Source organism: Nematostella vectensis, chromosome 10, assembly GCF_932526225.1.
Source record: "Nematostella vectensis chromosome 10, jaNemVect1.1, whole genome shotgun sequence".
NCBI classification, from domain to species: domain Eukaryota; kingdom Metazoa; phylum Cnidaria; class Anthozoa; order Actiniaria; family Edwardsiidae; genus Nematostella; species Nematostella vectensis.
This window is the reverse complement of record NC_064043.1, coordinates 15,335,592-15,360,612: the sequence shown is the minus strand read 5'-3', so window position 1 is coordinate 15,360,612 and position 25,021 is coordinate 15,335,592. Positions and strand designations below refer to the sequence as shown.

Genomic DNA, 25,021 nt, shown 5'->3' with positions numbered 1-25,021 from the left:
GAGAAGAGGACGGGGAGAAATGATGAGAAGAGGACGGGGAGAAATGATGAGGAGAGGACGGGGAGAAATGATGAGGAGAGGACGGGGAGAAATGATGACGAGAGGACGGGGAGAAATGATGACGAGAGGACGGGGAGAAATGATGACGAGAGGACGGGGAGAAATGATGAGAAGAGGACGGGGAGAAATGATGACGAGAGGACGGGGAGAAATGATGAGAAGAGGACGGGGAGAAATGATGACGAGAGGACGGGGAGAAATGATGAGAAGAGGACGGGGAGAAATGATGAGAAGAGGACGGGGAGAAATGATGAGAAGAGGACGGGGAGAAATGATGAGGAGAGGACGGGGAGAAATGATGAGAAGAGGACGGGGAGAAATGATGACGAGAGGACGGGGAGAAATGATGAGAAGAGGACGGGGAGAAATGATGAGAAGAGGACGGGGAGAAATGATGACGAGAGGACGGGGAGAAATGATGAGAAGAGGACGGGGAGAAATGATGAGAAGAGGACGGGGAGAAATGATGACGAGAGGACGGGGAGAAATGATGAGAAGAGGACGGGGAGAAATGATGAGAAGAGGACGGGGAGAAATGATGAGAAGAGGACGGGGAGAAATTATGAGGAGAGGACGGGGAGAAATGATGAGAAGAGGACGGGGAGAAATGATGAGAAGAGGACGGGGAGAAATGATGACGAGAGGACGGGGAGAAATGATGACGAGAGGACGGGGAGAAATGATGACGAGAGGACGGGGAGAAATGATGACGAGAGGACGGGGAGAAATGATGAGAAGAGGACGGGGAGAAATGATGACGAGAGGACGGGGAGAAATGATGAGAAGAGGACGGGGAGAAATGATGAGAAGAGGACGGGGAGAAATGATGAGGAGAGGACGGGGAGAAATGATGACGAGAGGACGGGGAGAAATGATGAGGAGAGGACGGGGAGAAATGATGAGAAGAGGACGGGGAGAAATGATGACGAGAGGACGGGGAGAAATGATGAGAAGAGGACGGGGAGAAATGATGAGAAGAGGACGGGGAGAAATGATGACGAGAGGACGGGGAGAAATGATGAGGAGAGGACGGGGAGAAATGATGACGAGAGGACGGGGAGAAATGATGAGAAGAGGACGGGGAGAAATGATGACGAGAGGACGGGGAGAAATGATGAGGAGAGGACGGGGAGAAATGATGACGAGAGGACGGGGAGAAATGATGAGGAGAGGACGGGGAGAAATTATGAGGAGAGGACGGGAGAAAGAACGATAACTCTTCTCGCCAACTTTCCCGCGATCACTACAAAGATGGCATGTGAACAGGCAATAGGTACAACAGCCGCCAAGGGCCCCCCTCCCTACAAATCAGCTACCAAATGCGCGTCCGCATCACACTAACACATACCTGACATGCTCAGGTTTCTGACAGAAAGGCTTCTATCCACCCCCCCACCCCCCTTAGAACCTCTCTACCCCTATCCTCCTCAATAGCAGCCAAATGCAAGTGGTAGTACCATGATAGTACCCACCTGGAGCAGATAAGCTTCTGACAACGACAGATAGGTGACTGGTTCCGTCTGCATCCTCTGCGCTGCAGTCCACCGCCAGGGGCTTGCAACACCAAACCGGTAACTGATCGACAGGCTCTATCACTATGGAAACCAGGCGGAAGTCCCTTTGAGGGTCCATGTGCAGTGCTAGCGCGAGAGAGTATTCCTCCTTGCACACCTTGGACTTGACGTAATCAGGAGACAGGAGGGCTACTACGCTACGAGAATTATCTAGAAAAACACCAAACGTGTCATTGAGGAATGGCCAATCACGCCACTATTAAACGTTTTCACAAAATACCTATTGACGCAAATCATCTATTCCATAATTAAAGCGAGTAACAACGATGCGTTCAATCATTATGGTTAATAAACATATTTTAACTGTCGAAGATTTTTTTGGTAATTGCAAGTTTTTGTAAATAGACCGTTGAAATGTCAAATACAAACAATAACAAACTTTTGTTATCTATTGCTTATCTAAGGAGCCGAGACAGCACAACTTTATTCTAGAGCATGTGCGCAGTACATGGAAACAGTACCAGGCCTAGTGGAATTTCAAAATTTTTAATCGACTTTTGTTATCTTTTAGTGCCGCAAATCAATGAATGTCATACACTTTTCCTGAATTCGACCTTCAAAAGGCGCGGCACATTAACATGACAATTGTGAGATAAAATATATTTCGAGCGTGACGCATATGTATCTCGCACACGACATTTTAGTATGAAATTCTTTATTGCTGTTACTCTGAATTTGCTTACTAGGCGAGGGCCTGGTTATTGTGACGTTCGTGACTTATTACTTGACTCACCAAGGGCGTGGTAGAGGGCCTGGTTATTGTGACGTTCGTGACTTATTACTTGACTCACCAAGGGCGTGGTAGAGGGCCTGGTTATTGTGACGTTCGTGACTTATTACGTGACTCACCAAGGGCGTGGTAGAGGGCCTGGTTATTGTGACGTTCGTGACTTATTACGTGACTCACCAAGGGCGTGGTAGAGGGCCTGGTTATTGTGACGTTCGTGACTTATTACGTGACTCACCAAGGGCGTGGTAGAGGGCCTGGTTATTGTGACGTTCGTGACTTATTACGTGACTCACCAAGGGCGTGGTAGAGGGCCTGGTTATTGTGACGTTCGTGACTTATTACGTGACTCATCAAGGGCGTGGTAGAGGGCCTGGTTATTGTGACGTTCGTGACTTATTACGTGACTCACCAAGGGCGTGGTAGAGGGCCTGGTTATTGTGACGTTCGTGACTTATTACGTTACTCACCAAGGGCGTGGTAGAGGGCCTGGTTATTGTGACGTTTGTGACTTATTACTTGACTCACCAAGGGCGTGGTAGAGGGCCTGTTGCCATGACGCCCCCGTATTGAGCCCGGATGTATCAATGAACACGTTTATGGACGGGTTGTGTTCCTTTAGAAGTTGCAGCACCTTCATCGCCTCGGCATCATTACAGTGGGAGTAAGATATAAACACGTCGTGTTTGTCGCCAGAGAGTTGGGACAACTCGAGCGGAGATACTTCTTGCTTGACCTTGTTGCTGGATAACCACTCCTTGATCGCGTACATTGCTTTCTCTAGTTTCTCTGTGTCTCTGGGTCTGAAGGGAAGTCAAATAAAACATAGAAAAGAAACATAGCCAGCTGTAATATATACTTCTGGGAAAAATCAAGTTGTCGGGGATATACAAGCATGTAGCTAGTAGGGGGTACCCCCTCCCCTTGTCGCCAAATACGGATCATTTACTATTGATACTATTACACTTAATATCATTCTTTTTCCACATGATATCTATGACTGCACCTCCGCTCAGCAGATGCTGGCTACACACCCGTTCTGTATATATAATACACTGTACATATTCGTCATGAAAAAATCCTTTCATGTAGGAGGGCAGTGTCGGTATAGTAATGATATATAATAACATGTGGGATCACCTATTACTCACCTGCAGTCTATATACTGTATAAGGCCCATGTAGGTGGGCAGTGTCGGTATAGTAATGATATATAATGACATGTGAGATCACCTATTACTCACCTGCAGTCTATATACTGTATAAGGCCCATGTAGGTGGGCAGTGTCGGTATAGTAGTGATGTAGAGTGGAGCCAGCACTTCTTTGTGCTTCTTACGGCTGATGCACATCGCCATGTTGTACTGCTCGATACAGCTGACCGATGAAAGGTATTCAGGGCTAAGCAAGGTGACCACACGAGCACAGCGGGCCATGGCAGTGTATATCTCATCCTGCCATGACTCATTGGCATTCAGCTCTTGGACCTGGTCAAAGATACTGATGTCTCCTTTTGATTCAAGGTATTTTCGCACTTCTACTGCTGTGTTGTGGTCCTCACTGGCATGGGACAAGTAGATATCTTTGGAGTCAGCAGGGTCCTAGTAAAGGGAAATGGAATTTCTTGTTGACATAACTTCTCTCAACAATCCCCTTTGAGGGGATGCTCAAACGCTTAAGTATTTCAGCGTTTTCTGATGATTGTATTTCTGCCTTTCAGCATACACACTGTACGTATTAGAAGATCGTGTATTAGAAATAAATGACGCTGACCCACGTGCGATACCCCACAATGCTTGTTGTTCTTGTTGATTATATTAAAACTAGAAATCTTTTCTTTTCGCCTGAGCGTAGCGAGAGAATAGAAGAACTATAAGAGTCATGGTGGGATCTTATTCCTGTGTCCTGGTCTTTTTGTGCCCAAATTATGTATTTCCAGCCAAGTTTAACCCAAAATTATGTTCCGGTTCCCTAGTAGCCACAGTCCTGTTTTTCCTGCCTAAAATAAACTTTATCGATATTTTATCGATAAAATATGCAGCAGTCAAAATGTTTAAAAAAAAAAGACTCTTTCGCTTGATGCTGGTACTCTAGATTCTTTATTTCCTGGACACTTCATGTTAAAAATAACACAGCAAAAGAGCTGTGTGGAGACCTCCGAGGAATGCTTTATGGCATCTTTTTCACATATCAAGTTAAAAAATTTAGACTAAAGGGGGGGGGAGGGCCCCCATCGAGATCACCTACTGGTTAAAATCACGAGCGCATAGCAAGGATTTGGGTAACTTGTGTGTGCATGGTTTGTACGTCCCTCCCCTCCCCCACTGACCACCAAAAAGTATGTCATTTCTTGAAGGATCATTGTAACCCCATTCTCCCCTCCTGGGTATGAGTCTGCATTAATTTGTATAATTTACCTGGATTTCTTCATCAATATTCTTGTCCTCATACTTGTCTTTGTACTCTTTGAAAAGCTCAAATAGAGGCTTGTGTGACTTATCTTCCTTTTCGGGATTCCTGGCGAAGATGACAACCTTAAGGGTTCGTAATGGGAGGCCAGCCTTCATCCAGTGAATAGCAGCATTCATGACCTGTCTTAGCACAAGCTGTTCGGAGTAGCCCTGAAAGACAAGCATACACATGAGTGGTATAGTATGACATTTTAATGATAAGGAAATCAGTAAGGGCGTTGCTGTCCCCCCCCTACTTTTTAGTATTTTGCCCCTATCCCAGAATTCTGAGGACCGTTCCTGCTCTTACAAGTTCTGTTTTCTCCTTAGAAGTACACAGTTAATCAAGATTCTCAACCATAACAAAATTGAAATGTCAAAAAATCAAATAACATTCTTCCCCCCTTCCTTCCCTGCATTTTTACACTGACCTGGTCACCAGAGGTGAGCAAAGGCATCATAACAGACCCTTCCTGGTTATTGAGAACAGGTACAAGACATCTAAACACTGCACCAATCACGGCAGGCGGCCTGGAGCCCCTAAAGCCTCCTTCAAAGCATAAGATTCTGCCAAAGCTCAGTTCATCTGTCAGAGGCTTGGACCACCAACAGTAGTACTGTCTACGAAGGTCTTCCTCTTTATCAGTGGATAGCTTCCTAACACTCAGACCTAATTTGATCTGTAGCTGACCAATCAGAGAGCTTGGCGTAGGCGAATAGTCCCCTAGTTGGAAAATACCTCAATTTATTATAATCAAGTAGGCAGAAAGAGGTGGCAAGGACAAGGAAAGCAAATCGTATTTTAATTGATTGTGAATCTTTGATCTATAGAGAACCATTTTGTTATTTCACATCTTTTGAAAGTCAAAGTTCATACAAGTAAGAATTGCAACACTTTTAAGACTTTCAATATAAAAAACTGGAGCCACCAGAAAAGAATCTGCTGCCCCAATTTAGATTGATTAGATTGATTGTAATACTATGAACAAATTGGTATCATGGGGGTATTATAGAAATTTAGAATTTTTAGATTTAATCTGAATTTCTTTATTGTATTTAATTCTAAAATTTAAAGTTTCAACTTTAAAGCGATTTCAACTTTAAAATTCTACATCACAATTCCACAACCACCCCCCAAAATGTGGTGGAACTTCAACAACAGTTGTTGCCATCACCTGTATTTCAAAAAATGCCTCACACTTTTACTTTACGCTTGGTCGATAGGAGAGGGCAGTACAGAAATATATCATTTATATACGCTTTTTTGTAGAAAAGCAACAACAAAATGTATAATTTGCGCAGTTTTATCAATTAGCGTTAACGTGTTTTATTTTCTATATATTTCTAGTAGCTGTTTTTCCCGAGGCCTCGCATGAAAGATTGGATTTCCGGCTTAAGCAAAACTATTTTACATCCAACATCAAAGCGATTTAAATCTGAAAACAAAATATTCTATCACTCGGATTGAAATCAAAAGAAGTGTACAGTGGAGAGCTATATGTTTCCTGATAAAAAAACAGATAAATATGTTATCAACAATCAATCATCCTCGCTACAGGCCTCAAATTTAGAATATTTATAATTTGAGGTCTGATGATTTCCACGTCGAACATTCGTGTTAAGATAATATTGGGAGATGTATTTTTGACAGTGAGTTAATTTTTGACAGTCATAATAAAACCCAAAGTAAAATACTTATCAATAGTAAGCCAGCTGATCAGTTCTTTTTTAAAAACATCGCATAAGAATCTACTTCGCCAAACTTATAGTTAAAAAAAAAACAAATTCTTGAAATACTTTTGACTGATAGATTTGTGTAAGGTAAAGCGAATTGCACATATAAGCTTACTAATCATAAAACTTATATAGCTGTGTTTACCTGGGAACGCCGACACAACCAAAACATCGACTTTTTCTTCCTTTGGTAGCTGTGTTATATCTCCTACGCATAGTTCAATGCCACACTCCCCAATATCGGTGCTAAACCGAAGTATATCTTTAGTTATAAGTCCTTGGGCCATGATTTAATACACAAACTCTCGCTGACTAGCCTTTATCACATGACGATTGTGAAAAACATCCGTATCGTCAATCACGTCGAGAAATCATAATATCCTCGAATGGATCGTTATCACGAGCGATACCGGTGACTAGATTCGCCGAGTCAAGTGTTTTATTCTGTGTTTTGTTGTGTGTAGGAAGCCGACTAGGGAAACGGAACCTCTTATTTTCAACCAGGCGCCATGGAACACAGGAAACCCAAGGATCTACTGTGTTGAAAGCATAAATGAAATGATCGGTCCCAAAGTAATAAAAGTTGGACCCAAATGAACATTATATATCGGTTATTTTGCTGAAAATCATGGAGAGCATCAACTCTTTTATTTTTATAGAAGAAACTTATTTTTATAAGAATGTCGGGACTGGATTTCACCAAATAGGTTGAGACAATTGCCAGTTGAAAAGGACACATAATTTATATATTTCTTTTCTCGTTTCAATGGGTACCAGAGTCTCGAACTTCGTTTGTTTACAATGCGCCCTTTACTGACTACGAGGAGCGAACCCAAAAACAAATATATCCATACTACAAGTTTGGATGGAGCAGTGTTTGTTAGCCTAAATTCTGATAATAGTCCACGAATTTCCCTCTAATTTGTTAGCGACGCGTTCTCGGGCACGTTCGGCTACGCGTCGAGGACAGTTCGCACGCCAAGGGGTAGTAGCTCGAATAACACAACGTAACTTGGACGGGTTTTTCTAATCAAACACGGAGAGCTCGTCGCATTTCAGCCTGAACCTGAACCTGAACTTGACCCTGCGCGCAGGGTTGACTGGGATACCTAACATCTGCTTTTTGTGGGGGCTCTGTGTTGTAACAGAATTTTATGCCCACCACCTTTGGATATCATGAAAATTTATGTACATCTTCTGTGTAATTCTTATTGTAAATGCCATAGCACAACGCTGATTGAGGCAAGAAAAAGGTAAGAAGCATAATCTCTTCAGGTGGAGGAGGGCCCAAATTTTTAAAAGGGCTTGATTGTCCTATCTTTTACAGTGCAAAAATCTTATGAATACTATCCCCAAAGCAGCGTTAGCATCGAGAAAAAAAATCAAGAAAATTGAGAATTCGTTTTAAAATTGTTTTTTCTTAAAAAAATTATTTGGTTCACTGCCCTCAATGTGCTTTCACTTATGCCTGGTGCACAGTAGTGACATAACGACAATATATAGATTTAGGCACTGCCTAAAAGCGGAGCCACTATAAACTAGGGGTTTGTCCCCATTCTAATCCCCCCCTCCCCCAAACCCCTACGAAGACCAAACTTCAGCGAGAGACACACCCAGGGACATTGTAACAACAGGATTCTACACTTTGACTGTGCTCCAGGTATTCCACCTCCCTAATATGAGCCCTATCTAAAATGCATAAAAATGCATAGCTTATTACTTTTACCTTTCCTATTATTACAGTGGAACCTGGATTTTGCGATAATGGATTTTACGATAACCTCGATTTTACGATGACACGTTCCTTTCTCCCGGCGGAAATACAGTGACTAATACCCATTGGGCTATTCTATTCAGAACTTGTTGATGGGTGTTCCGCAATGCCTTGCCGCAATGCCTTGCCGGATCTCGGTACTATTGATGATTGTTTGGGGTGTACTGTTAAAGTAAGCGGTCTTAAACACTCAGTCGTCGCCGACGTTTTTCTTGAACGTGATCTTTAATGCTGAACCGAATTTAAGGCCTTTCATAGATTCTAGCGTCTTTGCGATATGGTGTTCGGTGGCCTTAGCCGTGCTTTGCAGTTGCGCTAGAGGGTCTCCTCACCCCAATTTCGAAGGACATGGTGTAACCTCTCAAGGCACACCTCGTCTGCACTATCCTAGTTATAGGTGTCGGCACTGGCCTACGAGCCCTAGGTGTAGGAACTGGCCTGTCTTGGTACTCTGGTGGTGGTGGTATTGTGTTGTCCTCGTACTCCTGCGCCATCCGCTTGACGCTCTTGCGTGGTGTGGGGACTGGCCTGTGTCCGTCCCTAAACTGGGGAGAGGGTGGTATTATACTCTCTTCATACTTCTGGGCCATCCGCCTGACGCTCTTTCGTGTTGTGGGGACTGGTGGTCTTGGCCTGTATGTCCTAGGCGCTGGCGGAGGCTTCGTCTCCTGTAGCTTTAGCAGTAAACCGATAAGTTAAGACTTACTAAGTTTATTAAGGTCTCTCTCGTTTATATCTATATTATGGTTGGATATTTTCTGTGAGTCGCTCATATATACTATACTATACTATACCATACCATACCATACCATACCATACCATACCATACCATACCATACCATACCATACCATACCATACCATACCATACCATACCATACCATACCATACCATACCATACCATACCATACCATACCATACCATACCATACCATACCATACCATGCCATACCATACCATACCATACCATACCATACCATACCATACCATACCATACCATACCATACCATACCATACCATACCATACCATACTATACTATGACTTGTAATCAGAAGATAAAAGCAGTGACTGTGACCATCTTAAATCAATGGAGAAAGTATCTGAAAAGAAACTAAGAGTCCTCGGTACCAGTCCCTCAAAACGTCAACGTTTTCTTCTATGTTATTTACGCTTATTTACGTGATACCCATGAAGCACTGCGGGTTACTATACACAGATTCTCCGAGTGCAGCCTTATTTGAAATAGGAGCATTTAACCCATTGTGTGCATTGTGATGTGCTTATGGGTATTTGCATGCAAAGGTAAATTCATGGTGATTTTTCCTTTTTTGGCTTTGCCTGGATGAGAAAATAATTTTTCTAATGAATCACCACAGCTCTCCTAAATGCTGTCTTTTCTGAAAACCAAATTGATTCCAAAATTGTTTACACTGCTATTCTGGGCCTGTATGACCTGGAATTGATTTGTTTGGCTACGGGGTGAAAAGACTTATAAAAAACCATCTGACTTTGGGGAGAGGAGTGTTGACTGGCCCCCCTTCGTGAATTTTTTCCTGGATCTTTCAGGATGCTTTGCAATTCGTTATGGCGTCCAAGTGGTTTCACAAGTCTTCAGGGAGTGGACATTGTGTTTTGAGGCCATGGAAATGAACCTGGAGGATCAGGTTATAGGTATCTATTTGTGTCTTGAGCTGTGTTTGCTGATCTCTCTCCCTTGTGTGGTATTTTGAGCGTTTTGTTAAAAGGTGTGATTCTGCTTTTCTTTCCTTGTTCGATTTGAAATTTGTCAAGGAATCTGTGCTATTATTTGGCTTAAGAGAAGTTGCTATCACCTTGGTTGGATGCATATCTGCAAGACCATTTATCCCTTAGACTGATGCCTGAGTATCTTCATTTTGTTGTGTTTGTTTTGCATTTATGAATTTTTTTTTGGTTGTGGGTACTTCCCAAAACCGGTACAGTCCGGTTGAGGGGTCAATGTGTTAAGCCCTCAGATAAGACTTTCAGTAACCCTGTGTTTGGTTAAGCCAATCATTTGCGACCTTCAATGAGCTCACAAGTTACGTGATCCATTTGGCTCTTTGTTTACCTTATGAAATTATATTGGTTACCCATGGGGCTTTGCGTGCTTTTTGGTCAGGGAATCCTCTGGGGCCTTTATAAAATTTATATCCCTTTTGGTATACACAGCATATCTTCAATTTTACTACTAAGGAGGGATGATATTGATAGTGCAGAGGAACCAACCGAAATTTTAACGATATTTCTACAAGAAATGAGGATATTTATTCAGCTTCCTTATTTCGACTAGACGAAGCGTAAAACACTTGTAAAAAGTAGTATTTCTCTCACTCTCTTGTTTCTGCTATAGATTAGAAACATGTTTGTGTACACATAATCATTCGTCGGTCTAAAACATAAAAAAGCATGAAAACATGTGTTGGCTTGTAATGTCTTTTAATTATTTTAAGAATTCGAATAATACTCAATGCTTAATATACAGTAATGGTTATTATGATATAATAATAAATCATTTTTATCCTGTGTCGTGACCCGAACACCCATCGATGTCTTGTTGAAGGACTATTCTCCAAGCCCAAAACACGCAAAATGCATACAATACACGGCTAAAATCGTAACATAAAACCTTTCAATTATGTCGTTTGACCTTTTGAATTAATTAAGGTAATTTAATAAGTATACGCCGCTGTGGAGCCTGTTAGATAATCTAACAAAATACAATTTGTATTATGGCAATGCTTTCGCAATTCGCGAGGACTCCACCATCATCACCATCATCAGCTACTGCTAAGTGAAAGGGACTGTATGAATATTAGATAATATGATAATGGTGTAGGACCCCGTAAACTCGAAATTAAGTAACTCGAAGTACCCTTATGGTCGAACTCGCATAACTCGAAGTACATGTTAACTCGAACTGTCGCTATCCCTTGCTTTAGTCCTAATTTACATTCATTTTTAATCCATAAGGGTTAAAAGAGAAATTTCATCAAGATTGGGGGCAATTTAAGTCGAATTTTGCACATGGATAGGAAAACTTAAGTTTGAGTCTGTGTGGAAAAAAAAATGTAAAAGTGCATACTTGATTGTGCTGAACTTATACTCCCGAGACCCCCGAGACACTAACTTCATACTCATCCCCCGAGACACTAACTTCATACTCATCCCCCGAGACACTAACTTCATACTCATCCCCCGAGACACTAACTTCAATGGGCAAATCTATAAGAAATGTTGGTGCCAATTTCCATAGTTCTGAATTGTTCTAAACATACCAATGAGCTGAAGCATTAGTTGTACATTCAAGTATTTTATACCGCTTTTGAGTTTTCTGTCAACTTATACTTTAAAAAGCATCGCTCACACAATGAATTGATTGTATGCGAATCTTCTTCCTCTTCAAATGTTCTTCTTTCGTTGAATCTTCTTCAAATCGTTTTTTTATTTTTTAAACCATCTTATTCTTCTTCAATCTTATTTATTTATTCTTCTCCGCGCTCTTCTCCATTGTCTTGTTTTCTCTTTTTCTCTTTATATTTCACCTCGTATCGTTGTTTACCTCTCCTAGTCCGAGCGCGCCGCCCTACACAAACCATAATGTGTCCTTGATGCGTGCGCAAGATGTGACCGGACACCACGGCGAAGCAAGGTGGTGACTTAATGGCTGTTTATATATTGATAATATAACACTTATCAAGATCCTTATCAGCATATTAAGCTAATTACTATCTCAGTGTGAAAAGGCTTCTGTTTCCCGTAAAGCTGGCAGGGGTCGCAGACAAGGTCAAGTTTGGGTTTCTTGATGCGACTTTTAGACATGATCGGCATTTATGTCCTGGGGAAATGGCTGGGCATATGCGCTACCATCCTACCCGTGAAATAGACCTGTCCTGTCCTAGATCAAGTTTATTTTTGTCATATCTCGGGGTGTGTTTATGATTGTTGTTTTTTTATAATCTGTTTCGCCGGACCTTGTGTGATTGTGTCATGAGTTAAAGCTAATTAAAACCATCTCCTAACCCAGTGCTATCTACGTAGCCTCGATTATACAACATAATTCACACTTTTTATGGCCTGATTAAACTACACTGAGACGCAAATGAAATTATAGAGTTAATATTTCAAGTGATGATTTTCTCGGGGTCTTAGCACCTTTGCAATTCAGATAAGAGCTGGTTCCAGGCGTGGGAAAATTGCACAGTTCTGTCATCGCCGTTACTCTTAGCAGAAGACAATGTCGCGTAGTCGCGTAGCAGTTATTTGTAACAAATACCAGTGATTGCGGCCTTATAAAGAGCTATGAGAACTCTGACGTCACGAAGGATTGCTCTCTTGTCTTTTTTAAGATCTGCGTTGCTGACAAGATTCGGTATTTAGGATTAGGTGAGGGCTGTGAGGGGCGCTTACTCATGGCACCCAGTAACGAGTGTTTAATGAACACTGTTGAACGGTGAGGCGCGAGTGCGATCCGAGTGCGTACGATAGCACCGATAGCGAAATCTTTCGAGGGCTCTCGACGTTCCATCATCAGATTCATCCTTTTAAGGTGTATCAACGTGGTGAGAGCCATAAAAGAAAATCGTTTAGAAAGTTTAAAAGGAATTGAAAAACTTTAAAAATGTTGTTTTATTATGAATATCCACGTTCCACCCACAATGTGTCTCCACGTTCCACCCACAATGACAATCAACGGTCGGTTTTTAGAAAACTTCAAAACAACTATCCCATGGAAGTCTGATACTTTATACACAATATTTGAAGTCACTCGATTGACTTAGCAGCCGATACAAATGGACGCTTTGTGTGACTTATGGTACAAGAGTGTAAACTTGGTGAGTGGCCTATAAAGAATAAACTCCAGAACTGGCCTTTTTTGCCCATCAATACCACACTATATATTGGCCATGTCCGGTGACACACCCATTGTCCGGCTCTGTCCGGTCACATGTCTATCCTGACCTCCTGGTGGAATATGATACTTAACACTCGGACGTCTCTTAAATGGGAAGTCGTGGGTTGGTGCTAACTTGATGATGTTTGAAATCCTCTTGCTAAACCAACAACGTCCGGAATTTAAGGATTTTATCAGTTTTCACACAAATACAATTCACGGCTGTCGTTCTGATCTTGAATGTTTGTTTCGCTTTTGGATTAAGCCCAAACTTAACACTGGTCTATATATGGTTCAGACGGATTACATATATTCCGCGGAATATCACAGGATTCACCTAAATTTTAGCTCGCGTTAATCTTTCTCCTGTATACTATTATTGTCATTTTGGCCCCCCAAAATACCTTTTTCATTTAGTCAGTCGTGCGTTGGATAACTGGCTAAACTTTAGTGGAATACTTTCTGTGGACCCGAGAACCTATTCAGACAGACCCGCCTTGGTCCACTATCTTAGTAAGACGTCATTTCTCTTTCTCACACGAACAGGATTTAAAAAAGACCTGATTGTATTATTGATCGTCTGAGCCTTGCCCCGCTTTCCTGTTGATAAACATCTAGGTAAGTGCTATTCTTACTAGTACCAAGGTCCCTGCACTTTGCCGGTCCTCTTAATCCGCAGATGATTATTACAGGATTGTATTGACCGCAGTAGGTCTATCTGAAAGAGAAATAAATGGATTTAGCAGACGAATAGGTGCGATTTGGTATGTATACACGAAAACGTCTAAATATTCCCAGCTTTGTCTTCTTCTCTCGAGCATTGTTTGCCTGGTGTGCTCCGTGTGCTCGGTGTGATCGGCGGGGGTAAAACATCAATGTGGAGAGAGAACATTTCGAGTACAGCAGCGCAAAACTCTGGAACTTGCTCCCGCGAGAGACAAAGTAGTGCAGTCCGTTAGCTCATTTGCTATGGGCCTCCAAAATTGATCTTTTTTTTTATACATTTACTTGTTTTCCCTGAGGGCCACGTGTAAATTATCTGTCTAGATAATAAATGTTACCCCAAATAAAAGTCTATCTATATATCATTGCCGGATTAGCTTGCTAGGGGCAATTATCCTAATTAAAGATCATGCATCTAGTCGCTCTGCCTATTGAAGGGACTCTGCCAACCACCATTTTGTCAGTCTAGCCAAGCACAAGAAATCATTTCCATCGGCTGATTTGAAAAAGCTATCGCAATTTCGCTCAAAATTTGCCAATATTGTGTTTTTAGATGAATATTTCGCAATTTTTTTTAATAATTTGAAGGGACTCTGCCAACCACCATTTTGTCAGTCTAGCCAAGCACAAGAAATCATTTCCATCGGCTGATTTGAAAAAGCTATCGCAATTTCGCTCAAAATTTGCCAATATTGTGTTTTTAGATGAATATTTCGCAATTTTTTTTAATAATTTGTCTTCCCATTCTGGATAAACAATAACAGTGGAGTGGCTCTAAAAACGCTCCAATATTATCAAGAAAATGGCCTACAAGAAGTCTACTACTTTTATTAGTAATGACAATCGACACAGCACATTCGGGCTCAAGGGTTAATTAATCTGAAAATGTAGTCTTAGTCCTTACTTCACCCCTCATACCTTACCCTATACTATGTCGTACCCTACCTTTCCTTATACTCTACCCTCCATCTTACCAATTTGCACCCATCATGTCACCCCTATCTAACCCTTGCTCACATAACCTCACCCCTCAATGTTACCCCTATCTAACCCTTGCTCACATAACCTCACCCCTCAATGTTACCCCTATCTAACCCTTGCTCACATAACTTCACCCCTCAATGTCACCCCTATCTAACCCTTGCTCACATAACCTCACCCCTTAATGTCACCCCTATCTAACCCTAGCTCACATAACCTCACCCCTCAATGTCACCCCTATCTAACCCTAGCTCACATAACCTCACCCCTCATTGTTACCCCTATCTAACCCTAGCTCAAAAACCTTATCCAACCATGTCACCTTCCTCTAAAGCTAGCTCACATAACCTCACCCATCATGTCACCCCACCTTACCCTTAGCTCAAATTACCTCACCCAACTCACTTCAACTAAGCAGTGAGAGGTTGTATAATCTCTCCTCGCGAGTCACGCCCATTTTTGCTGGCAATACCCCGTAATTTGCAGATGTTTGTGAAAGCTCGGTTTTATACGGTGGCTTGTAAGGGCCGATAGCAATCCAGCGATTGTTTTAGATTAAACGCAATCCGTCCGTTGGGCTATTTAACGTTCTTAATAGTGAGATTCCAAGATCAGTAAACCGTTTCCCTGTGTCCGTTTGGGTTGCGGTGAGACGGCGTCTGTCGCAATGAGTGAGCTCTCCGCTGATGACAAACTTTGTGCACGCCTTCTCTGAGTGATGACACTCGCATAGTATTCGCGCCATTTGCTGCCATCTTCGTAAGAATCCACAAGGATGTTTTTACAATAATATAAGGTGACATCAACTGTTTGTTATTTGTGATCATAGATGTCATAGGTCGAGTGGCAGAAGCGGTGAGAGGCATGATAGAAGCCATCTCGCTGTCAACGAATCATTAATAGGTGATTATGACCTGTTTGCAAGAGAAGTTAGCACAGTCGATGTCCGGATCGCCTCACATGCAATAGTAGATCGCCCAAGAGCATCATGGAAACGCCAAAGTCTTGTGAGCCCCTCTCTCATAAAGCGAATGCTTTCTCAATCGCTTCTTTGATCGCTCCTAGAAATGAGCGCAAAGGTAAAAAGGGGGGGGGAATGACTTTTTTGTCCCTACGTGATCCAATTTGTTCAATTTGTATGAATTTATTAGTGTTCATCAACCAAATGTCCCAAAATTACAAAAGAAGGGGATTTCTAACTTTCATTTTTTTTGGCGTTTTTGTCATTATGTGAAGAATCACCGTCAATGCGAGAACCTAGCCATGACGAAGATCCCCGGCCATCCAAACGACAGAAATTGGCAACGGACCTAGAAGATAACACCGACGTTGGTGCTGTAGACGAGACAGCCCCCGAGGAGGCGAACAACGCAGATGACGAAGCGCTTCGAGAAGCAAGCATTGATTTACAGAACATCTCGGTAGAGCTGGAGGGGAGAGAACTGTGGGAACGGTTTAGCGAATTAGGGACGGAAATGATTATAACGAAAGCTGGAAGGTAAGGCTATATAGCGAGTGTCACATTTTTAAACTCTTTGTTAAATACGAACATAAATCGGTGTTAGTTCCTAAGGACTGGAAAGCTTTGATTTAAGGTACTAGTAGATTTGTAGTATTGGAGTTTCGGATATCGTATCGTTTTGTAATCGCGTATCAGGTAAACTAAAAGGCTATTAGATCGACAGTGAATCATGGCACATATGCTGCGTATCTGGAGCGACCGCGGATTAACCGCTTCCCGAGTTCAGGGAAGTTTTCGTCGAGTTCCACGTTATCTCTGCGTACTGCAAACGGATGCCTGTCGCTAGAGCGAGACCTAGTCCTTGTCGAAAGGGTGCTTATTAGAATAAACAAAGTCCTAATCATTATCGGTGTTTTATCGGTGTGTTCATCTTGTTCACGCGGACAGGCTTATCGATCTCTAGTCCTGCTGTGACCCCCAGGACTCAGTCAAGATCGTCGCGACAGAGATTGTTATCTACATGGCCGTCGCGCATGAACCATCCCTCTCACACGAGACCAATGTTTACATTTGTTGATTATTATTACGGGATGAACTATTTCTAATCGTTAACAAACACATAGAGCGTAACACGCAAACTAAGTTATCACCAACAAAACAAGGCGTGAATTCTTTCTAAGCTTAGAGTATTGTCGTTAACAGCAAAGCGACGGATCACTATTTGTGATATTTTCAATGTTATGGGCGTATTTCCTGTAATGGTATAATTCTATTTGAAAGCGTGAGGATGAAATTTTTGTAATGGCTTTATTTATTTTTTCCTTTGAAAGGTGTTAAAAATTCTTCGTGACAAAACGTAGTTTGGCACCTTGTTTTAAAACCCGGTAGATAAATAGTCTAAATCAGTCGATACACATGCGCCGGATCCACACGCAAAGCCAATAATAACATGATTAGAAACACTCGTCAATTGGCAACACGCGAGACCTGGGTCTGTATATATTCTAGAGACAGTGGGATATGTTGCGATATTCGCCTGATCCGTGATAAAATACCATGCGATGATACATAACGAGAGGCTAGATACGCGCACATTGAAAAGCGTATTTCACCTCCCCGAACACTGAAAGACCCGCTGATGGCTAGCACGCATCTCGTCACAGGCTGCTATTGTGCCTCAATTAAACATTATTGATTTGCGATTTATATCCAATGAATTGTACATATTTGCATTGCTTATATATAAAGTAGTTTTTTTATATTATTACACAAACATATTTGTGAGGCATGTTATTATTTGAACTTGCCATTGTCTTTAAACCCTTTTATCAGTTATTAATTTTTTTTCGTTAAATTTTACTGGATATGAGCTGCGAAATCTATCCTTTTCGCTACAATGCAATAATTTTGTAATAAACTATCTATCTATTTAATCTTGAGTAAACTGGTAATCGACTCCCACAAATTTTCGTTTTTACTAAGTCTTCTTCGGGACAGCGCTCAGTGACGAAGATTTGACCATTCGACTACAAGTATTTAAGATATAATATTCAATATTTGGTTCAAGATCACGACAACTTGGGCGTTTTTCATGATCAAATAACTAGAGATAGGTTGAAATTCCATGATAACTAGAGACAATAAGATGACAACACACACAAAAAAGAAGCTTTGCAGAAAGACTGATACTAAAGAAAACAGATAAAAGATGTTTTCTTTTACACCATATAAAGCGATCGATGCAGATGTCGTAGATGGGTGTAAAATAAACCACATATATCTAAACAAAATCTTATCTACTCGAATGCTCGAATTTTTCCCTCCACCAAAAAAGTGATGTTGGTTTTACTCTAGCCGACTATTTACAAATTGCATGATGGTTTAACTGTTTATTGGAGGCTCTGTTTCAAGTAATTCCATAAGTTTTTATGGCCCACACTTTGTCCGTAAGATTGTTCGTCATCCCAACTATGACTACACTCCCAAGTCAACAGCCTGACATAGCGATGTCTTTAAAGCGGGTTCTTAGAGTCTAGGAGTCGACGCCTTGTGCATGTTCAGTAGCTACTTTAATTCTCAAATGTTACTATTGTTATTCAATTGTCAAAATCATTTACGAAATAGTCGCCTTGTTCTTCTGGTCTATAGTCCCGCTTCTATTGTGCGTTGACTTGCCGTCTGTTATCGACAAAATAAACATTAATGAAAGCTTATTCTTTGCCAAGTTCACAAGTTTTCTTGGCATTTCATTTTTAAAGCATTGATGACCCCTAAAGTTTATACCACCATTATATCAAAAAGTTAAGTTAATTGTGTCTTTTTCTGTGATAAAAGGCGGATGTTCCCAACGTTGCGGATCTCCGTGAGTGGTGTCCAGCCCAAAGCCAACTACATGGTTCTGCTGGACATCGTTCCCGTGGACGACAAGCGGTACCGGTACGCGTACCATCGCTCCACGTGGCTGGTGGCAGGCAAAGCTGATCCGCCAGCTCCAGTCAGACTCTACATGCACCCTGACTCACCGTTCACGGGGGAACAGCTGCTTAAACAGATCATCTCGTTCGAGAAAGTCAAGCTCACCAACAACGACACAGATCACAATGGCCACGTGAGTAGCCACACGAATAACCCTTGTTCTCATTTTTGTTTTATTAGAAAATTTGATTTGGCCTTGTTTCTTTTTTGTTTGTTTGTTTGTTTGTTTGTTTAACGCTATTAGAGAAGTAACATTTGAAATTTGCAGCAGTGAATACAAGAGGTAACTTTATTAGCAATCGAGTGAAACAGATATATGAAAGCACGCATTTCTTTTAACCATATCCTACAAATTAAAGCGGTTTATAATCAATGTTCATATCTTTTTATTGTTCATATCTTTTTATCTATTTTCTTTTAAAAGACTCAAACGTATTCCAAAAACGCAACCTTTTACCTGTTAGAGCAAGTCCTCTTTGTTAAATGGCCAAAATGGATCGGTGATAACAGACGGCCTTCAGGCAATTTAATGCATCTCTATCCCACGATCGAATACAAGTATTATGTAAAACATCCATAACCTTACGCTTCGTAGGCTGTTTTTATTTAGAATTTACTGTACATGTTTTGTGCATATTTAACGGTTTCACATTCTCTTTACTATCTGCGTCTTTACGGATACGATTTTATCGGCAATAATACATCGCTCGAGATTGACAACTAGAGCTTTCTATTTACTGTCTGTTTTACTTAGTTTAACATTAAAAGTATATTAAAGATTGTAGTGTTTCGCACATTTCTTTTGATAATGCTTGAAAAAGCTCTGGTGCATTGACTACGATCAATAGGCAAATGCTGTGCTAACAAGTAAAAAGCAACCTCGAAGTCGTCAATGACTTTTAAACTTTTTGCTTGAATGCAAAAAAACATGAAAAATTTGCCAGCCCCATCATTGCGTGAGTGATTTTATATTTTATTGGGTGTTTGTCTGATCTTTTAGAAGAAGGTGTAAAATTTCTAAAAGTGTTTCTGCTGTTAAAGAAACAGAGGTGTATATATTGCCCATCACTTAGAACCTGAATTACTGATGCCCAATTTAAAGAATAAAGGCTAAACTTTTTGACTCATTAAAATTTCTTTGGCTGAACAACCCCTTCTTTATAACTGAACAACCCCTACGAGAACTGAACAACCCCTATGAGAACGTGAATTTCTGTACCAGTCTATCTAAAATTTCTGTAGATGCGTTGCCATATGTATACGGTTAAAACAAGTATATTTGAAAAATTACCCATCTACGTTTTTCTTGGCGTGAGAAAGGTTATACTCTGTTGTCTGTTGATGATATTGCTGCTAAACAGCCTTGAAATATTGATTTTTTAAGATAGTGATGCTATTAGACATGATGTTTACGGAGTTGTTTTTTTTCAGCTGATCCTTAATTCCATGCACAAATACCAGCCACGGATTCACGTCATTCGTAAGCGGGACCACACAGCGTCGGTAATCAACCTCAAGTCTGAGAGGATGAAAACCTTTACATTCCCCTCGACAACCTTCATAGCCGTCACGGCATACCAGAACCAACTGGTGAGACGAGGGAGGGAGGGGTTCGATGGGAGGGAGGGGTTCGATGGGAGGGAGGGGTTCGAGGGGAGGGAGGGGTTCGAGGGAAGGGAGGGGTTCGAGGGGAGGGAGAGGGGAGGGGCTCGAGGGGAGCGAGGGGTTCGAAGGGAGGGAGAGGGGAGGGGTTCGATGGGAGGGAGAGGGGAGGGTGAGGGGAGGGAGGGGTTCGATGGGAGGGAGAGGGGAGTGTGAGGGGAGGGAGGGGTTCAAGGGGAGGGAGGGAGAGGTTTTAAAAGCCAGCAAGTAAGACGAAGGAGGCGTGAGAGTGGGGTTGGAGGGGACGGAGGGGTTTGAAAAACTTTTCTTAAGACAAGGGGGGAGGGGTGTCAAGGTAAGGGAGGGTGTGACGGAGGGGTGTCAAGGGAGGGTGGGGTGGAAAGGAGGGGAGGTGGGAATGAGGGGTTTATATAACTGGCAAGTTACTTGAGGGAGGTAGGGATGTGAAAGAGTAGTTGTCAATCTACGGAATACGGATAAAGAGGGGCGAAGTGTCCTCTAACTTAAACCTCTAAACCATTCACCATCTCGCGAATCAAATTTTCTTTTCAATAGTTTTCCGGCTGTCCGCGCAGTAGAAATTCTTGACTGGGCTTAGAAGAAGTAAGAGGGATGACTGACGCGGCGATAACGTCAACCAACACTTTCTCTGTTTAATCAAAAAACCTTTTCTCTCCTAGATAACACGACTTAAAATAGACAGCAACCCGTTCGCCAAGGGATTCCGGGACTCCTCGCGCTTGATGCCCGTAGAAAGGTAACCATTGGAACAAATATAATACAGGTGTCCGGTAAAGTCGGTGTCGCTATAATACAGGTGTCCGGTAAAAGTGGGTGTCGCTATAATACAGGTGTCCGGTAAAAGTGGGTGTCGCTATAAGACAGGTGTCCGGTAAAAGTGGGTGTCGCTATAATACAGGTGTCCGGTAAAGTGGGTGTCGCTATAATACAGGTGTCCGGTAAAGTAGGTGTCGCTATAATACAGGTGTCCGGTAAAGTGGGTGTCGCTATAATACAGGTGTCCGGTAAAGTGGGTGTCGCTATAATACAGGTGTCCGGTAAAGTGGGTGTCGCTATAATACATTGTTGCCCTTTTTTCTTGCAGAGAGTCACCTCAAAGCAATATGCATCTCTTCCCAGCAATCTCTTCGAGCCCACTCAGCCCCAGTTTCCCATGGCCTATCGTAGCACAAGTCGGACTGGCAAAGAGGCCTCATCCCACGATTCCATGCTCGGGCGAAAGACCACATTTTCTAACACGAGGTAGAGCAATACAGAGAATTGATATTTCGTTTGAATTAGGCATGCGGTATAAAACTAAGCTCATTTTAAGATCAAAAGGATTTTTGACACAATTTTCCACGATTCAATATTTCGTTTTAATAAAACACGAATAAAGCAAACAAATCCATTTCATTGAATGAGCCGCACTACAGCAAAATTAAAGAGTGTCTTTCAGCCACTAGTCTGTCATCCTTGTAAACACCAAGTGTAAGAAAGAGTCCATTTCCATCGGCTGATTTAGTGAAGCTTTTGCGGATTTTTTGTTGAGTTTAATATATGAGATGGTTATTTCGACGTTTCAAACGGGAGTGAAAACAATAACAAACGTTGCTGACCAAAATAGTACAGAAAACAATGAAATCAAAAGAGTGAAGATAGAGGGGAAAAATCTAGATACGCGTGATTTACATCGTGCGCTACTCGCTGATGCAATCGGCCTGGTTTGGTGAGCGTGTTTTTGACCTCAGGGGAGAAGAGTAAACGCCATTAGCACGAGATAGCGCGAATTCCGTACTTATGGAGTATTTCATCACGTTCGAAGTCCTCAGACCAGTTGGCGCTGCTCGTTAATCTTGTTAGCAAAGTGGACGGGAGCTACGCGCCATGCGCTGATTGGCGCCCTCCGCTACCAAGGCTCAACGAACCGACGAGAAAAGCGACCGCAACAAAACATTAACACATTTCTGTATACCGTCAGTACTCGCTCAGAGGCGTATTTTCTTGACGTAGGAACCTGAAATTTGAAAGAAATATCAGGGATTTGGTACCAAAGGCCTGTATTTCCAAGGAATCCCTTGAATTAGGATTCTGAACTAGAATGGAGGGCTTTACATTAAAAAGCATTTGGTTCTGTGTAGAGGTGTATATGGCTATTTTTTAAAAGTTGACCACTATCTGAGATTTGAAGGGAGCCAAAAAGCAGTTGTGCCCATACAAGGGAACTTTCTTCAACTCAACATATTAGCGTTTGATGACTCCGACTCCACCTTTTTAACAACTTTGTTGAGCTTTCCGTCCAAATTGCCATCCCTTCACAAGATTTGTCGGGCTTCCGTTCTCATGATGGTCAAGTTTCATTGCCCTCGAGTCCTAGGACGTGACTAAATGCGGGACAATTCTATCCTATCCATCCCGACACTCGACACGCACACCATGCTGCTAACACGACCTGTAATGCGCGCACATCGTCAGCTACTCGACAATAGAGATAATACACTCAACAACAACAACAGGATGCCTACAGCTATATTGTCGATTAATTGTTGTTGAATAATGCTGTAGCAACCTTTGATGTCTTACACATGGAAGTTGAAACAGGTTGAAATAAGGTTAAACCTGAATTCAGGGTATGCAGTAATGTACGGTACAGATTGGCGCATCAAACGCTTAGGTTATTATTGTACGTCCTTCGAGATTTAATGCCTCCAGTCTTGAGCTTAATTAGAATGTTTCACTGATACTATTCGAATTGAAAATATGCTCAATGCTTTATAAAGTGCAAACCATTATCGTGTCCAATACCCACGTTTTTGCGATCAGACCTCACAGGTTCAAGCAAGTGGCGTATGTTTTTCACTCCGTTACGAGGTTAGAAAGTGTTGGCGCCAGATTGTCTGGCTCCGCTCGTCAGCGCTTTTGGCTCGGGGCTCTTGAGAGAGAGTTTCTCTTACAAGGGTGCACCTAATATGCCTGAAATAACTCAAATATTTCACCAAAAACATTTTAGTTACATGTTTAATTGAGAAAATCGAATCCATACCAAAACCTTTCGAGTTTATCCCAAAACTGCACTTTATAGATGCTTTCCGCATCACGTGGCTCCAACTATTTGGAAACAGTTTATTGCGCCACTTGTTTCGATCCTAGTTTTTGAGCTTATCTACTTTAAAACGTCAAATTTCAAGGATATTTTTCTTCTTCAATAGTTACTTGGTCCTTGGTATAACCCCTGAGTGTATTGTATGATTTACAAAAAGGTCATCTAACCAAGTGCAAGAGAAAAAGGTTCAAAATCTGAAAAGTAAAAAAAAAGTAGCACGAAAGCTGCACGTTTTATATCTTTAACCTTTTTTTCCTTTTATCTACAGGGTTTTTCCCGACCGCACCCTTCACGTTACCCTTTGGGACATCTCTCCCTCCGGGTGGTATCCTGCCGTACTTTCCTTCCCCGTCCTTCTCGCAGTCCAAACCTGGGTTTGACTCCATGCTCCCGTACCAACCAGCCACGAGTCTACCGACTTCAGTACATTACCCATCCATCAGATAGCTACAAAGGCCTTTCAAGGACTGGTATACAACATGTAATATTATCGATTCTCCTGATGCCAGCCAATCACCCTCTACCGACTTCAGTACAACACCCATCCATCAGATAGCTACAAAGGCTGCAAGGACTGGTATACAACAAGTATAGATACAAAGGCTTCAAGGACTGGTATACAACATGTAGAATTATCAAATATCCTGCCAGCCTACCACTACTCTCTCGACTTCAGTGCACTTCTCATCATTCAGATAGCTATAAAGACTTTTCAAGGACTGGTACAGTGTGTAATATTACTTCTGCGATACCCGACACTCGAGAAAATCAGGAAAACCATAAATTGATTTTATTATCAAAACATGTCACAAGTTTATCTAACAGCAACAAAGAAATGTTAGCTACGTTTCTTCTCAAATGAGTGATATACCCATATATGAATAGGTTATAGGTTTGCGCTAGAGTTTACGGCTCTTAGGAACTATTCACAGTCCTGTTATTGACAAAACCTTAGTAAAAATGGGGTCACTTGGGTTTAGTGGCGCAATAATTAGGTTTTTATGTTCTTCTAAGATTACAATCCACTGTTTTAGCTGACGCCAGCGACATATTTTATATTTGTGGTGCACTTTTTTCAAATAGTGTTCAGTGAAAGACGGCGAAATGGTAGTTGACAACTCTACTATCTAAAGATAACATCGAGCTCGTCATACTTTTACTGAATGCAAAACAATATGGATAAATCATGCGACTAGATTACTTTTCATCTTTACTTTAGAATTAATCCCAATAAGACAAGTTACAAATAGTGTAAGCTTGTAAAGATATCCAATGAGGTGAAGGGAGCACTAAAACATTATCATACCATAAATGTACTATACATTTTTTGTACAGATTTATATAAAACTTTGTAAATATGTTTATTAATAATAAAGGAAAAATGGAACTTCTTGTCCATTGTCGAAAACATCCCTGAGCGAAGCCAG

General features: G+C 41.7%; 2 protein-coding genes and 1 long non-coding RNA gene across 4 annotated transcripts in view; 1 reads left to right on the top strand and 2 right to left on the bottom strand.

The window, feature by feature from the left end:
- Nucleotides 1–7,042, bottom strand: part of LOC5508685 — a 29,280-nt gene extending 22,238 nt beyond the window's left edge. For both annotated transcript variants that reach the window (XM_001629215.3, XM_032377464.2), the window contains exons 1-6: nucleotides 6,689–7,042; nucleotides 5,241–5,533; nucleotides 4,777–4,980; nucleotides 3,605–3,960; nucleotides 2,890–3,164; nucleotides 1,533–1,784 (exon numbers count right to left, since the gene is read on the bottom strand). In XM_001629215.3, coding sequence (XP_001629265.1) covers nucleotides 1,533–1,784; nucleotides 2,890–3,164; nucleotides 3,605–3,960; nucleotides 4,777–4,980; nucleotides 5,241–5,533; nucleotides 6,689–6,830 — 1,522 coding nt within the window. In that variant the 5' untranslated portion in view covers nucleotides 6,831–7,042. The remainder of the gene's footprint in view (nucleotides 1–1,532; nucleotides 1,785–2,889; nucleotides 3,165–3,604; nucleotides 3,961–4,776; nucleotides 4,981–5,240; nucleotides 5,534–6,688) is intronic.
- A 6,449-nt stretch (nucleotides 7,043–13,491) lies between these two features.
- Nucleotides 13,492–24,981, top strand: LOC5508692 (T-box transcription factor TBX20). Its single transcript, XM_032377450.2, has 8 exons — nucleotides 13,492–13,845; nucleotides 15,761–16,010; nucleotides 16,168–16,429; nucleotides 18,728–19,001; nucleotides 20,300–20,458; nucleotides 21,172–21,248; nucleotides 21,597–21,754; nucleotides 23,863–24,981. The coding sequence occupies exons 2-8, from the start codon at nucleotides 15,920–15,922 to the stop codon at nucleotides 24,039–24,041; spliced, it is 1,200 nt and encodes a 399-aa protein (XP_032233341.2). The 5' UTR covers nucleotides 13,492–13,845; nucleotides 15,761–15,919; the 3' UTR covers nucleotides 24,042–24,981.
- Nucleotides 21,120–23,700, bottom strand: LOC116615649. The gene is made up of 3 exons (XR_004295050.2): nucleotides 23,301–23,700; nucleotides 22,762–22,943; nucleotides 21,120–22,508 (listed from the first exon to the last, which is right to left on the bottom strand). It is a non-coding gene; the product is annotated as an uncharacterized LOC116615649 (long non-coding RNA).
- Nucleotides 24,982–25,021: the final 40 nt, after the last annotated feature.

Excerpts from the sequence above, each read along its gene's own strand:
- LOC5508692 (XM_032377450.2), top strand. The coding sequence starts at position 15,920 with ATGGAAACGCCAAAGTCTTGTGAGCCCCTCTCTCATAAAGCGAATGCT. Across the intron at positions 19,002-20,299 it reads ACACAGATCACAATGGCCAC|CTGATCCTTAATTCCATGCA; the intron begins GTGAGTAGCCAC and ends GTTTTTTTTCAG. Across the intron at positions 20,459-21,171 it reads CGGCATACCAGAACCAACTG|ATAACACGACTTAAAATAGA; the intron begins GTGAGACGAGGG and ends TTTCTCTCCTAG.